Source organism: Heterocephalus glaber, unplaced genomic scaffold, assembly GCF_053883595.1.
Source record: "Heterocephalus glaber isolate CG9 unplaced genomic scaffold, H.glaber_assembly_v1.0 deba00000470, whole genome shotgun sequence".
Taxonomy (NCBI): domain Eukaryota; kingdom Metazoa; phylum Chordata; class Mammalia; order Rodentia; family Bathyergidae; genus Heterocephalus; species Heterocephalus glaber.
The window spans coordinates 3,754,661-3,769,647 of NW_028258145.1; the positions used below are offsets into that span (position 1 = coordinate 3,754,661).

Here is a 14,987-nt window from a genome sequence, read left to right on the forward strand (position 1 = left end):
AAATCCACTCAGCCACTTTATGTTCCCACATACTCCAAACAACTCCTGAATCCACCTTTCTTCCATCTCTTCTACCTAATCCAAGTTCATCCTCTCTCAAGCAGTCACTGAAACAGCCTCTTATCTGATCTTCCACATCTGCTCTTCCTCACATACCTTCCATCATTCTTCCTGCTGCAAGAAATGTGACCTTCGCAAAATTCAAATCCCATCAAGTCATCCTTCCTAAGTCCTGTTGAAAATCCTTCAGTGGCTTCCTACTGCTCTTAGGATACAAACCAAAACCCTACAACTGTTCTCAAAGGCCCTTTGCTGCTTGGTCGCGACTTGCATCTCTAGCCTCATCTTGTTCCATGCTTCCCCTCACGCTACACTTCATCACTGGGAAATCTTCTTTCATCTTCTAGAATATTCTATGACCCCGTCCATCACAAGACTGCTGTGGTGCTCTTCTCGTTTTCTGGAATATTCTTTTCTCCCACTGTGATAGAAGAATAATGACCTCGCAAAGATGTCCACACCCTAAATCCTGGAACCTGAATGTGTTACCTTGAAGGGGGTCTTGAAATGGGAAGATTATTCAGTGGGCTCACCATAACCACAGGGGCTGCACAGAGGAAGGCCAGGGGGAGAGAAGGGGGAATATAACCACAAAAGCCAAGTAGGTCACAGCTGGAGAGCGATTTGAAGACACTATGCTTGGAAGATGAAGGAAAGGCCCACAAAACAATGTGGGAGGCCTATGGAAGCTGGAAAGGACAAGGAAATGGTTCACCCAGAGCTTCCAAGAGGAACACACCCCTGACAGCACCTTAATGTTAGGACTTTTCTCCACAACTGTAAGATAACACATTTATGTTGTTTTACCTCACTGCAGTCATAGTAATTTGCTACAGCTGTAATAGGAAACTAATGCACCCACCTTCATTAGTAAAAGACAGTCTACTGGTCTCAGGTGAAATGTATTGTTTAAGACTTCCCTAAGCTCTTTAATTAGTCTACAGGCCTCTTTCACATGCTCTCAAAGTAGCCTTTACATCACTAACTGAAGTTGTAATTAAACAAGTATCTGAGTAATTATTTGACTAAAGCATGTCTCCTGTACCATAGAGAAGCCCCCTCAAGACTAGGACCCACCGAATTCTGTTAGCCAAAGTCTCTAGCAAGGTGCCTGGTACACGGAAGGTGCTCAGGGACTTGGACCTCAGCAGATAATTAAAGAATCACCTGCTGTCTCCCACTAGCACTGTGCTTCCAAATCAGGGGATAATCTGACTCCCCTTTTCTCAGCCCCACAACTCTGCACTGAGGGGCCTTTATTGGGAAGAGCTAGGTGCTTCTTCAACTCAGGAACATTTTCTTCTGGTATTTGATTACTTCCTCCCTTGGGCTGTGTGCTCTCCCCTTCCATTCCTCACACACTTTATATTGTGTGCTGAAATAACTATACCACTCCACCTTTTTAATCACTAATATGATCTTTAGCTGCACCTGCTCTTAATTGCGCCATCTAGATGGAAGTTTTAAATATAATAATAGAAATAAAAAAGACAAAGGTTTCTAACTGATCTTTTCAATTTCACTGTTCCATAGGTGAGCTAGGTCCTCTCCCACTCCTCTAAAAATACACGGGTTATGTTTTGTTCTCAAATCACACTCTGCTCTGCAGACTCAGTTTTTGTGAGGACTGGGTCACCGTGGAGTTGATCCTGACCTGTGAGAAGGTCTACCTGGAGCAGGAGTCCGTCTGCCCCTCTGTAGCTGCTAAGTCTGTCCTCTAAGTAAACTGTGTGGGAAGACATGGGTGGCGCTGGTTAGTGGGAAGGCAGTGTTTTGTTCAGAGGTGAGAATTCCAGTCCCCTCCCTGGAAAATGGCCACTGGGAATACTGCTCCCCCCTCTAGCCTGAGGAAGGCACCCCTGCTCCCTAATTAATCAGCCAGGCCACTAAGAACAGAATTTTCAGCAGGGAGCTTTCTTTGATCTAAAGAACAGAAGTCCTTTTTGGGGGAGGGGGTGAGAAAGGGTCTTCACTATGAAGTCCAGGCTACAATCCTCCTGCCTCAGCCTCCTCAGTTCTGGGATTACAGGCATGCACCACCATGCCAGGCAAGACTTTGAAAGTTTTAAATGACTTTAAAATCACTTCTGTTTTGTTTTCATTTGCTATTCTTATTGGTGAGGATATAGTCTAAGCCAATAAAACCACAACTGGCTAAGACATCTTATCTAAATACTAATTATTAAAAGGAGAGATAATATTGGTGTCAAAAATAACAATCAATGTTATAAAGAAAATAATTTAGAGTTCCTATACATCTTGTTAGTCCATATATCTAGCTTCTGTAGAATGCCTGGCCTCAATTAATGTTTCTTGGCTCAATAAAGAAATGGAAGAATGAACTAGCTTGAGCATGATGCTTTAAGACTTACCATTTCCTGCCGAGGGTGGTGTCATTTGCCTATTTTCCCAGCCCTCTAGGAGGCTGAGGCAGGAGGATCACAAGTTTAAATCCAGCCTGAGCAATTCAGTGACTTAGTAAGATCTTGTCTCAAAATAAAAATTTACAAAAGGCTGGAGATATAGTTCAGTGTGAAGGTCCTGGGATCACTCCCCAGTACCAAAAAAAAAAAAAAAAGGTTTCCACCTCCTTAAGGAAGATAGCATGTTATTTTAAATGATAAATAAAAAAGAAATATGGAAGAACTAAAATAAAACAGGATGAATTATAAGCTTTTAAGTATAGATTAAGAAATATAAGAAAATGCAACCAAAAAAGAAAAGACAGAAAAAGGTTGCTACTGAATCAAAAGCAGCTTTTCAAAAATATTAACAAAATATCAATGAATTTCAATATCTAGGAAGTAATCATTTTGTCTCTTGTTTATGGCTTGTAAGGGAACAAAATAATATTTCAGTCTCTGCGTTCCAAAATCCACAAATAGCCAGGCACAGTGCATCTGATGTTCTGGCTACTTGCAAGGCTGAGGCAGGAGTATCACTTGAGCCCAGGATTTCAAGATCAGCCTGGCCAACATAAGGAGATCCTGTCTTTTAAAAAAACTAAATAAATTTTAAAATAAAATCTACCCAAAAAAGGTTAACAAAATTAAAATGAAGGAGTAAAAAAGTACAAAAGAGTTATAAACAGTTTCCCTAAGGAAAATTCAAGCAACTCGGTGGCTCTGACAAAGGAGAGATAAAAATATCAATTATCTTGTGGGTATTTTAGAAAAAGGTAGCAAACCACGGTGTTTCTACGATTGCATGAAAAGTTAAATAAGAGTGATGACACAACCCTCTAAGAAAAAGTAGGACAGACAGAGACCAAGCCTTCCTGGCACAACTGTGAGAGCTATTAATGTTGGAATAAGATACAAGGGAGAAAAGCCACCCTCTACCTCCCAAATTTGAAAACAGAAAAATGACAAAGGTTTAACCATTTGGCTCCCTGAACTTGATCATCTTCTGTGGGGTTATTCTAGTCTATGGAGAAAAATGCCCCACACTCTTTTCACCTGGGCATTGGACTGAGTTCCAAGTCCCCGAGCAGAGAGAGAAAAGATCTTCCTCCTCTGCTGCCAAACTCTAATGGTCACCACCATACATCAAGTCACGAGTCAGACCACGGGCAGGGCCACAACGTACCTCCAGTTCTCCCACTGCTGATCTGCACAGCGGGCTGCAGGCTTCCTTCATTCTGCAGTAAGTGAGGCAAATGATAATAAATACTTGGCACTTGAAGAGATTTTTTGCTTGTTAACTCCTTCAGTAGCTTTAAGGTCGTATCTGAAAGGCAAAAAGTCTATAATTAGTCCACAGAACATTTTACCTCATAAAAGTAGCTGCTTTTATAAAGATAATAGTAAAAATTTATTGAATGTTCTTTCCTAATACACTTTGGTGAGTGAGCTCTCCATTTAAGGTGCAAAGGACCCCTGCATGATCCAGTCTCCTGGATGGTGCAGATGAAACAGACTGAGGAAGGGCGGGGGGGGGGGCGGCAGAAGTGCCCGGAGGAGGTGGAGCACTGATCAGTCGCCTCAGGGAAGCCCAGAGCTCAGACCCACGGGACAGGCACCAATGTGCTGTCCACCTACAAAAACGTGATGACAGCAAGCACGCTGGCCACCAGTATCCTTCCCTTTCTCTATCTGTTAGCGTTTTGCCAACATTTTCCATGGAAGATCTCCTGTTTTCTGGAAACCCAAATGGAAACAGGACAAGTTGAGAATATTCAGTATGGATCATAACCTTCAAATAGTTTCTGTTTTTCTTTGAGGAACCAATAAATCATGTAATGTATTATGAAATAAAATTTAATTTAGCCTGGTGTACACATGTAATCCCAGCTACTCAGGGGGCTGAGGCAGGAGAACTGAGTTAGTGGTCAGCCTTGGCAACTTAGCAAGACCCTGTCTCAAAATTAAAAAAATAAAAGCAAAACCAAAAAGGCTGAGGATGCAGCTCAGTGGCAGAGTGTTCACCTAGCTTGAGGTCCTAGGTTCAATCCCCGGTACAGTAAATTTTTTTAAAAAATAAAAAAATTTTAAATAGCTTTGGGACAAGTCCTCAGTGGTAGAACACTTGCCCAGAATGAATGAAGTCCTAGGTTCAAACCCCAGCACAGGGTAGAGAGAAAGAAACAAAAACCAAACACATGGTTTAATTATGCAATATTATTTTAAAATGTCATTAAACTAGAATTTAATCTTTCAAACAAGGAAGCTACGAGTAAGGACTTGTACCCTCAACTCCTTTTAAAATATGACAAAAGCTAGCATGGTGGCACAAGCCTGTAATCCCAGCATCTTTGAGGCTGAGGCAGGAGGGTCATAGGTTTGAGGCCAGCCTGTGCTACACAGCAAGTTCAAGGCCAGCTTGGACTACATAGCAAGACCCTATCTCAGGAAACAAACGAGAAAATGATGAATAAAAACTTGCCAAAAAATACAAATCACTGTCATATAAGAAACAAAACTTTAATTCTATGAGTAAGGAAATACAAATTTCAGTATGCCTTTTTCACCTATCAGAATAGCAGATTAAAAAGCAAATATTGGTGATAATGCAATAAATGTCTCAACTACTTAGAACAGCATCAAAAGCCCTAAAAAATTCAGTCCTACTACTCAGTAATTTCCTTTTTAAGAATCTAGCTTTTGCCAGGCACGGTGGTACGTGCCTATGATCCCCAGCACTCTGGGAAGCTGAGGCAGCAGGAGTTCAAATTCAGCCTGGGAAACTCGGCAAGACCTTATCTCAAAGTAAAAAATTTAAATGGGCAGGGCCTAGGAATGTAGCTGAGTGACAAGGCCCTGGGTTTAATCCTCAGTATCAGAAAAAAAAAAAAAGAAAAGCTTTTATGTATTCAACAATGTTTAGTAGTTTATCTTGTTCTAGGAATGATACCATAATGTTTGAAAATCAACACTCATCAAAACATGCTGGTTTTGAAGAAGTCATTGTCTAATGAAAATAAGGGCTAACAAAAATGTGATCAATTCATATACAAAGATGTTTATCACAGGGTTATAAGTTGAGAGCCAAAACAACCCAGGGAAAACTCATTCGACTAAATGTAAAAAAAAAATGTTTATTATGGTATATGACTGACTGGTTACAGCTACTAAAAAAAGCATTCTGAAGAATATTTAATGACACAGTAAAAATGCTCATGGTTTAATTTCAAGAGTAAATATTTTGAAGAAAAAAAATGGATGGGAAAAAAGGACTGCAAGGAAACAAAAAATCTTAACAGAAATCACATGGCACCATGCTTCTGGTTGGCTTTTTTATCTAAATTATTCCATAGTTTTAAATATTACTGTGACAAATATACATTTATCATCAGGAGGGGAAACCAGGACCATAAAACTTTAAAAATGAGGTAAAGTCGTGGATCTCTGGATGACAGAAATTCATGTTTTTGGTTTCTTTAGAATTTCAAAAATACATTAATCTAGAAAGATTGTGCAGATCTGAAGGCAGCTTAATTACAAACATATATCTATTTGATTATCAGAAGAAGAAGATCACAAAAGCAAAGAGAAGATAAATGGCATTTATCTTACTCTGACCAGATATCCTTAGAGAAGGGGACCAGGTCAGATACCTCCAAAAATATCCATTATAAAACCATATATCTTCTTCATTATTATTCAGATGAAAGAGCACTAATTACTCCAAGTAGCACAGACTTCTCCAGCCATCAAGTCTACGTGCAAGTTACCACATAAATAAGCCATCAGCAAAAAGTTAAACTTTAATCTCATTCTGAATATGTTTTCACAGGATGAAGGTTCTTCACTACTGTCAATGAAATTTATATAACTGAAATTTAACTTGTAGTACTCTTTTAAAATCAAATTTAGCATTTAATAAAAATGATTTTATAATTTACCAGAACAGAAAGTTCTGTGTCTGATTTTTCTCTCTGAAAAGTATTAACAAACGCTGGCTGATAATTTCTCTACAGGACTTTCAAGTAACATACTCCACGTAACCCATAGAAAATGTTATTTTTTTATAATACACAAACAGTATCATTTGTACCTGAAAATTTATTCAATGCATCCTTACTTCCATTTGCTTCTGCTCCTACACGCCGGAACTGTTGTACGATGGTACTTAGCTCAGAAGAGCGCTGGGAGATTCTGTGTTCAGCTATTCGAAGACGTTCTTTTAAAGCAAGAAATTCTCGTTGATAAGCAATTATTTTTTCTAGAGGCAAAAACAAAAAACAAAATTCCTTAATGCATTTTTTAAAAATCCAAACAGAACTATAAGAGTAGAAATTTTCATTGAAACTGTAAAATGTTAAAATTAATACACTTCAAGCACAACATTAACATTTCTCAAATGGTACAACTATAAGGACCATATCTGTGTCAACCAGACAATGCAAAGCTGTTAATATATACTCACAGGGTGAGTATAACGTATTTTACAGCATAATGACTCATTTCTAGAAGCTCAATGTTTCCTCTCTACTTCCGATTCTGCAAAGATTTCTCTGGACCAGATGTTCACCAAATTCCTGATTCCTAAAAACCCAATAAGCTAGGCATACAATAACCCTGCTTGAGTGCTGTTTGTTTTAATGAGCTGAGAGAATCACAGGTCAAGAAAAACTGGATCTTATGAGGATGACTGCAGATATGAAAACACTGGGTACAAATGAGCACACTCAGAGCCAGGCAGGGGCCTCATTCACTCCCTCACCCTCGGTGCCGCATGGGGCACAAGCGTGGCTGGAGCAGCCAGCTGCCAGGCTCACAACCTCACTCAATGGAGAGAAAACAGGGCAGTGGTTTTCAACTTCTCCACCAAGCTAGACAGCCACCAGCTACTATTCTGACACAACATAAGCAAACTTGTTTGTGAAATTTAACATGACATATAAAAATAAATAAATGTAACATAATCTCTGCTTTATTCAAGGGTGAATTCAGTAAGAAACAGATTTATAGCATCTGAATCTGCATTTTTCTTAAAGCTGGTCTTGAAAACAAAAACACTGCCAATTATACTGCTGATACTGTTTCTTGTCCCCATGTCGGGATGCAAAGTACCTGCTAAGGCTTCTGTGGCAGGGAAAAATTTATCTTCGGCTTCACTGCCACACTTGCCTACATTAAGTAATGAAGCCACTCGAGTCACTTCCTTCCCCTAGGTCTGCGGGCTTCAGGAAGAGGAAAGCAGATGGGGGTGGTGACCAGGACAGGGCACACAGGGAGGCTTGGGACGCCAACCACATTTTAGTATTGCTCTGAGTGATGTGGTTTAATGAAGTTTGCTCCTGTACATGAAGTTCACTCCTGTATATGCATGATCAGGGCACTTTCCTGGACATATAAGTTCACACTGAAAGAAAAGTTAAGAAGTTACTATCCACAAATACAAAACTATAAAGAACGAGGTACAACGCAACACACTGTAGTCCCAGATTCTTGGTAGGAGGCTGAAACAGGAGGATCCTTTGAGCCCAGAAGTTGCCCAGGAGGCCAGCCTGGGCCACATAGCAAGAATCCAGCTTGGGGGGGGGGGGGAACGACTCAATCTGGTAAAAAATATTAAATTCTATCCTAAGCTAAATAATAAACTCATTCAATACCTTTCAAAATAAATAATTCGGAGGGGGGATGCTTGATGTGTAATTCTAAAATTCATCCAGAATAACATTTTTAAAATACTGAGGAATGATTTAAATGCCAGCACAAATACTGATGGCAATGGATTATGATCTACTGAATAAAATAAGAATCCATGAGTCTGTATCAATAAAGAAATAAAAATTAACAGATGAGGGGAAAGGGTTTCTTATAGCAGATTGCCAACTAATAAATGTAGAAGGAATGACAGGAATTTGCCATTCTGCAATCCTCATAGCAAGATCTGATTCAAGCCAGCATCAAATATGGACTCTCTGACTAGAAGGGGAAAGTCTGATGACAAGATATGTAAATATCTCAAAGTATCTTTTTACAAAGGGGACAACACTGATCTCACCGTGGAGACAAGGTGGTCTTAATGGAGTAACCCAAGTTCGCAGAGATCGGGCACCGTCCAAGGCAGGGCACAGAACACAGCTCCTCTGTGGTGTTTCTGCCAAAGTGCATCATCCAATTCCAATCTTGAGGAACCAGCAAACACATCTAAACTGGGGTCTACACATAAACACACACCTTCTACTTAAACAATGTCAAGGTCGTCAAAGACAAAGCCCAAGGAAATGCCCAGGACTGAGACAACTACAAAACAAATGGCCAGTAGTCCTGGACTCAATCCTGACCAAAAAAAGTGATATCAAGAACACTGCTGGGGCTGGGGATTTAGCTCAGTGGTTTCGCTGCCTGCTGTGCAAGCGCAAGGACCCGAGTTTGACCCCGGTACCAAAAAAAAAAAAAAAAAAAAAGAACACTGCTGGATAAATAACAGAATCTAGACTAGAGAGCTGATAATGTTGTACTGACATTAAATTTCCTGAACTCTACCCTGACGCTCAGAAAATAAACACTAAAATATGTAGGGGTAGAGAGGCACGATGGCTGTTCACTCTCAAAGGATTCTGAAGAGGAAAAAAATTCCTAGAGCTAGGAGGATGCTACAGTGTTCACAATAGGTGAAATGTATACAGAAGTTATTTTCACTATCCTTGCAACTGTTCAAGTTTTGTTTTTTTTTTTGGTACCGGGGATCGAACTCAGGACTTTGCACTTTCAAGGCAGGCGGCAGAACCACTGAGCTAAATCCCCGGCAAACTCATTTTTTTTAATGAAAAGCTTTCAAAAGATTAAGCAGGACTGAGTGGCAGATACAGGCTCAGTCCTTCAGCAGCTCTGGGTGTGAGGGAGGGACATGGTCTGAGAGCAGTGTCTATCCCTGCGTGCATTTTCTTAGCGTGTGCGTGCGTGCATGTGTGTGCGTGTGTGTGTGTGTGTGCGAGAGAGAGAGAGAGAGAGAGAGAGAGAGAGAGAGAGAGAGAGAGAGATACTGGGGATTGAGCCCAGAGCCTTCATACTGAGCTATATCCACAGCCCTTTTAAATTTTTATTTGAAATAGAGTCATGCTAAGTCGCTCAACTGTCCAGGCTGGGGTTGAATTCTGATCCTCCTGCCTCAGTCTCTCTGAGTGCTGGGATGCCAGGTGTGTTCCACCATGCCTGGTTCAGCACATTTTAAAAAACCAGCCTCCCTGAGGGGCTAGTTTTACCAAGCAGGAAGAATCACCAATGCCTGTAGAGGAGACCCCTGTTTCCAAAATGCTCCATGGCTGTGAAGGGAACTCAACATACTTTTAGAAAGTCATTTAGAGAAGATCGCTTGGGCTGCAGGACTATGGATAAGGGCAAAAATATTCTTAGTCCACAACCCAAGGCTATGAAAATGCTCCAGATGGGGCCATTTCCCACCCAGCTCACTTCTGCCCTTTGTTCCACTCTGCTCTCCACACTGGAAGTTTCCACATGGCAAGGTACACTCATCCTCCATCTAGAATGCCAACTCAGCTTTCTACAAGTTCCCTATAATTTTCCCCATTCACCTTTCCCATAAGACTCCTTTCTTGACAAGAAGAGTACCAGTTCCCTGCAGTTTCATTCAAACCTCAAAAGTAACGACGTTTGACAATTCCCTATTTTCATCCTTAGTAATAAAATGCCAATCTTTGCTTCAAATCATTTCAGTCAGCTTCTCTGCGTAACAAGGGCTCCCTTGAAATCATCCTTCACTCCCTACTTTTGCCCTTCTGCTCCGCCCTGCTCTTTAGGCTGAAAAGCAGCCCCCTAAGGTAGATGTGAGTGGCCAGATTTTTATTTTCAGAGGCCAGTCCTTGGGCAGGTTCTAGAGAGGACAGCGCCCAGCTCAGCCTCTGCACCCCGAATACCCCCACGCTGAGACAGTGCCCTGAGGAGCCAGTCCCTCTATCTTCTTTGGGGCCACCTTTGAGTAAACCCGATTCCTTCCACAACTCCTGCCCCCTGAATTTTGGTCATTTCAAGTGAGGAACAAGCTGGACATTTGACTGCAGTAACATTTGGGGGCCGCTGCCAGAAAACCAAGGGATTTTCAGGCCACCCTCCTCCTAGAAAGCACCCAGCAGTGCTTGTTTTATTTTTTTAATAAATGGAACTTGTTTTTAATTATAGAAAATGATATATGGTATATCCAGATTAGACAAAAGGGCAAATCATGTCTTGTGAAGCTAAGGATTTAAAGCACAAAATTAGAAAATAAAAAACTGACATTTGATCCTTTTTTGCAAAAATAACAATTTCATATGATTCAACAATTTAAATAACAGGCCAGGGCTCAACAACTTAAAAATTTATCAATGAATAACACTAACACAAAAACAGTAGTAACATCCACTGTGTAGCACATAAAAACAGAACAGAAAACCTCTTTTTTTCCAAACAATTGTACCATTTTATTAGGAAGATATGGGGAGGTACTACTGAATTCTATGCGCTAGCATTAAAATTCTGCAAAATTAAATCCACTTTTAATGTTTTAATTTTTTAAATTTCAGGATAAAACAATAAAATTCTGACACTGAAGAAAATGTCCATCAGCCAGTCATCTGGCTCACCCCTCCTTCAGTCCCTCACTGGATATCTCCACACAGAAATATTAAGTAAATAGATACAAGTGAAGAACTCCTTCAGTAACATGGTTCAAAAACTCAACAAGCTTTATTTTTTTAGGGATTGCCACTGCCTTTGAAAAAAATGTCTTATTTCACTCTTTAATTTCACATTTGTCATTGTTACATAACCAATTTAAAATAGAAATTTGTCTGGATGAAATTGGGGGTGATTTCCCACTTACAAACCTCTAAAGAACTGAGCTCAGAAGGACAGTTAGAAGAACTGAAGCCTAGAAAAGCCAAAAGATACAGTAAGCATGAGTCCAAATCCAAAATGTTGAAAGAACAGGATCTGGACAGATGATTCTAAGTAGAAGGGAGCCCAAACATTATAAACCAGGCATCTGTTTCCCCAGCCTCAATCCCAGCACTCCAGAGGCTGAAGAAGGAGGAATGTAAGTTCAAGTCCAGCCTAGGCAATTAGAAATTTAATGAGACCCTGTCTCAAAATTTAAAAAAATAAATTTAAAAAGGGCTAGGGATGTAGCTCAAGCCCTGGGTTCAACCCCTAGTAAAGCAAAAAAAAAATTTTTTTTTGTTTAAGCCACCTGAAAGTTATCCTGCCCTCACCTTGTCCTACACCTAGTCTGACCTAACTTACTTTCTACCTCATACAGTGGCTCCTCTTCAGGTGGGCTGACTTCAGGGTTGTACTCAACTTCAGTATAATCCCATCTGCATGCTCAATGACACCCCTAAATACAGTGACAGTTAATAATTGCTATGACAATGACCAGGAAGTACAATAAGAGGAGGAAAAAAAGGTGGCACCTGAAAACTCTCCTCTTATTCCCAGTAAATACATAAGCAACTCTCCCCTTCATTAATCTGTCCCCTCCCATTTCTTTGCTCATTTTATATATCCTCTTAACCCTCAAGGAATTGAGAAACTGATTGGTGAATTCTATCTCCTACTTTCACTCTGAGGCAAGAATAAGTCATCTTCACTGCTCAACTGATGTTCGGTGTTGTTATTGGTTCCAAAATGGGGGGCGCAGTTTGGGGTCAGAAACTGGTTACCGAAGGGCTTCTTAAAACACAATTCTGGACTCTCCCTCTAGAGAAGCCAACTCCAGAGGTCTGAGGCAGTGTGGATGTGCGATCTCACAGGTAACCAAGGTGCTGCTCATCCAAGGACCCCACTGAGAAGCTCGCAGGTGGTCAAACTCCTTCTCAAAGTCCAGACTTGAGCAACCTGAATTTACAGAGTTCTTATCTCCCAGCCCCTCCTCCTCCTCTTCCTTCTCTATGGCCCACATGTTAAAGGATCCAGGGAGAGCAGGAGTTTGCTAAAATGTTTAGGAACACAATTCAAGAACTATATTTGGGGCAGATAGGGGTTTCTAAGTATCAGTGAACACCTACTTCAAATCTCTCTTCTAAGAGAGATGAGGAATTACCAAGAATCACCAATCTCATTCCCTGTTTCTAGAGTACTCTGGTCAGGATCCACCATGTTAGCATGGATTCTAAAAAGACCTTTCTAAGTTCAAAAGGGGAAATGGGGCTCATTCTTCAATTAAAACAAAGAATAAAACTCATCTGAGGGCCAGGGATTTGGCTCAGTGGTTTCGCCGCCTGCTGTGTAAGCACAAGGACCCAAGTTCAATCCCCGGTACCAAAAAAACCCCCAAAAAACCTCATCTGTCTTCTTCCATGATGTGTTCATTATGCATGCAAGACAGGGTCCTAACTAGAGAGTACTAAGAACAAACAGTTTTCTGGTACAGAATTACTATTTCTCTAATTTGTCCCCTAAGTAACAATCATTAACAGTGCAGTTCAAAATAAACTTCCAGGTAGAGGTTTAATAAGTTAAAAATCTATCCAGTGACCTTATAAAGCACAATACCCTGAGGCAGACAAATGATGCTGAGCAGACCTATAATACACACTTCCTTAGAAAGATAGTCTCAGTCTAAACAGATGAAGCCATTGTCTTTGATTTCTCTCAGGGAAAGGGCAAGCTCTAAAATCCCAAATTCCATTATCATAGTAAAATGAGGGGGAAAAACAGTAACTTTCGTAAGTTAGGACAAGACTCAGTAGAGTGTATTTAGGTATATGTTTATAACAGTTGTTTACTTTTTAAAAATGGCCACAACGTAGTTTCTTAAAATTCAACAACCATAAGGAATTTGGAATAAAAATTACAGATGGTTATAACTAGTTACCTTCAGTAAACTTAGCAGCAGCCATTATTTCATAAGTGTTTCATTCTCAAAAAACATTTTTATTCTAAAAGATGTAAGGTCATGAATTTTCCTATAAAGAATTTCAAGACACATCATTTCAATTTACATTAGAACCCATTTTTAGATAAAAATGAACACCGATAAACCAATCATACACTATGGAATTGCTCCACCATCACGCAGAGTTCTCATACTGCATCTTTTTAGCCACATCCCCTTAGAACATTTTGTGACTTCTTTCACCTTCTCTCGCTTCTCTTTCCTCTTGTTCCTTAACTTCGACCTTTCCCTTCCATTGTGCAGTTTAGATTCAAAGTGTTGCCCCAAATTCTCCTGGCATGAAGGTGATGGGGTCCAGAGGGCGCTACAGCTGCACAGGAGGTGTGAGGCCTGGATGGAAGGGAGTCACTGGCAGTGTGGCCTGGAAGGGTGGACTCCGGTCCCCAGTTCCTCCCACGCTGTGAGCTTTCTGCCCCTGGTCCTTGTACTTTGTGGAGTTTTTCCTTAGAGCTGGGCCACCATGCATGGACAGAGACGTCTAAAACTGTGAGCCAAAATAAAACTCTGTTCCTTTAATCTGTAGATGTACTGCATCCCAGCAATGAGGAAAGTGACTAAGATAGTCCTCTCCAAAATCCTTTGAGTCTCTGTTTCTTTTCTGGGTTTTTCATTTCCAAAACCACAAACTTTGTTCTCTCACCTCTTGCTTCTTTCATATTATTTTTGTTCCCCTCATATATCCCACACTATCCTTGTCTCCTCTCTCTCTCTCTCTCCCTCCCTCCCTTCCTTTCTTGTTGTTTCCAATGGCTGAGGCTGAGGATTTTTTTCTCCAACATTTTAAATAGTCCACCTGTCTGGCCCCCACCACCAGACAAAAATCATTGCAGATACCAAATCCAGTACCACTTGGGGTTTCTAGGCTGAAAGTCTCTCACTTAACTATGGGAACTCAATAGAAACTGTTGTTTTATAAAAGGGACCTATTAACCCAAGGACATCTCACACTTAAAAAAGGAGGAAAAACAAAAACAAAAAAACCAATGGGGGTCTGGCTGAGACAATGGTCCTAGGACTGAGCTGCAGTCCCCTCCTCCCTCATCTGACTTCTTATCACGTGCAGGAAATGCAGACCCACCCACAGGAAGATTAGCACCATTTTACTTTTCCTTCCCATCTTGTCCTACTCTTCTTGGGTCTGCAGTGTGCCACCTAAATTCAGCTGTTGAGTTTCCATTTTGAAATCTGTTTTCAAGGACTGAGCTTGAATAAAGAAAAATTTATTCCTTTAAAGAGTAAAACTCATTCTACCTTACAATTACCATTTCAGTCCCTCAGAATATGAATCTAGGATACTGCAACAGACCTTGAAGGAGCCAATGACCCTCTGGTATCTATGGCTTGGTGTAAACCCCTCTGTCCTAGTCACTTTTCTCGTCACTGTGACACAATACCCAACACCCACAATGTTAAGGGAGGAGAAGTTTATTTGGGCTCACAGTTTGTACAGGTTTTGGTCCATAGTCATCTCCTTCCAGACCATGATAAGGTAGACACATTTCTCTCCTTTCTCTTTGTTAAGTACAATAAAAACTCAGATGCTAGGTACTAAACAAGACTCAACAGTGCAAAGAGAAGGCAGA

The 14,987-nt window shown here is 40.6% G+C and overlaps 1 protein-coding gene across 5 annotated transcripts in view; it reads right to left on the reverse strand.

Annotated features, from left to right (window-relative positions):
• Positions 1–14,987, reverse strand: part of Mgat4a (alpha-1,3-mannosyl-glycoprotein 4-beta-N-acetylglucosaminyltransferase A) — a 119,627-nt gene that overhangs the window by 67,862 nt on the left and 36,778 nt on the right. For 3 of the 5 annotated variants that reach the window (XM_013072163.3, XM_004844417.3, XM_004844415.4), the window contains exons 3-4: positions 6,556–6,723; positions 3,649–3,789 (exon numbers count right to left, since the gene is read on the reverse strand). In XM_013072163.3, coding sequence (XP_012927617.1) covers positions 3,649–3,789; positions 6,556–6,723 — 309 coding nt within the window. The remainder of the gene's footprint in view (positions 1–3,648; positions 3,790–6,555; positions 6,724–14,987) is intronic. The other 2 variants (XM_013072164.3, XM_087203410.1) reach the window with 1 other exon arrangement.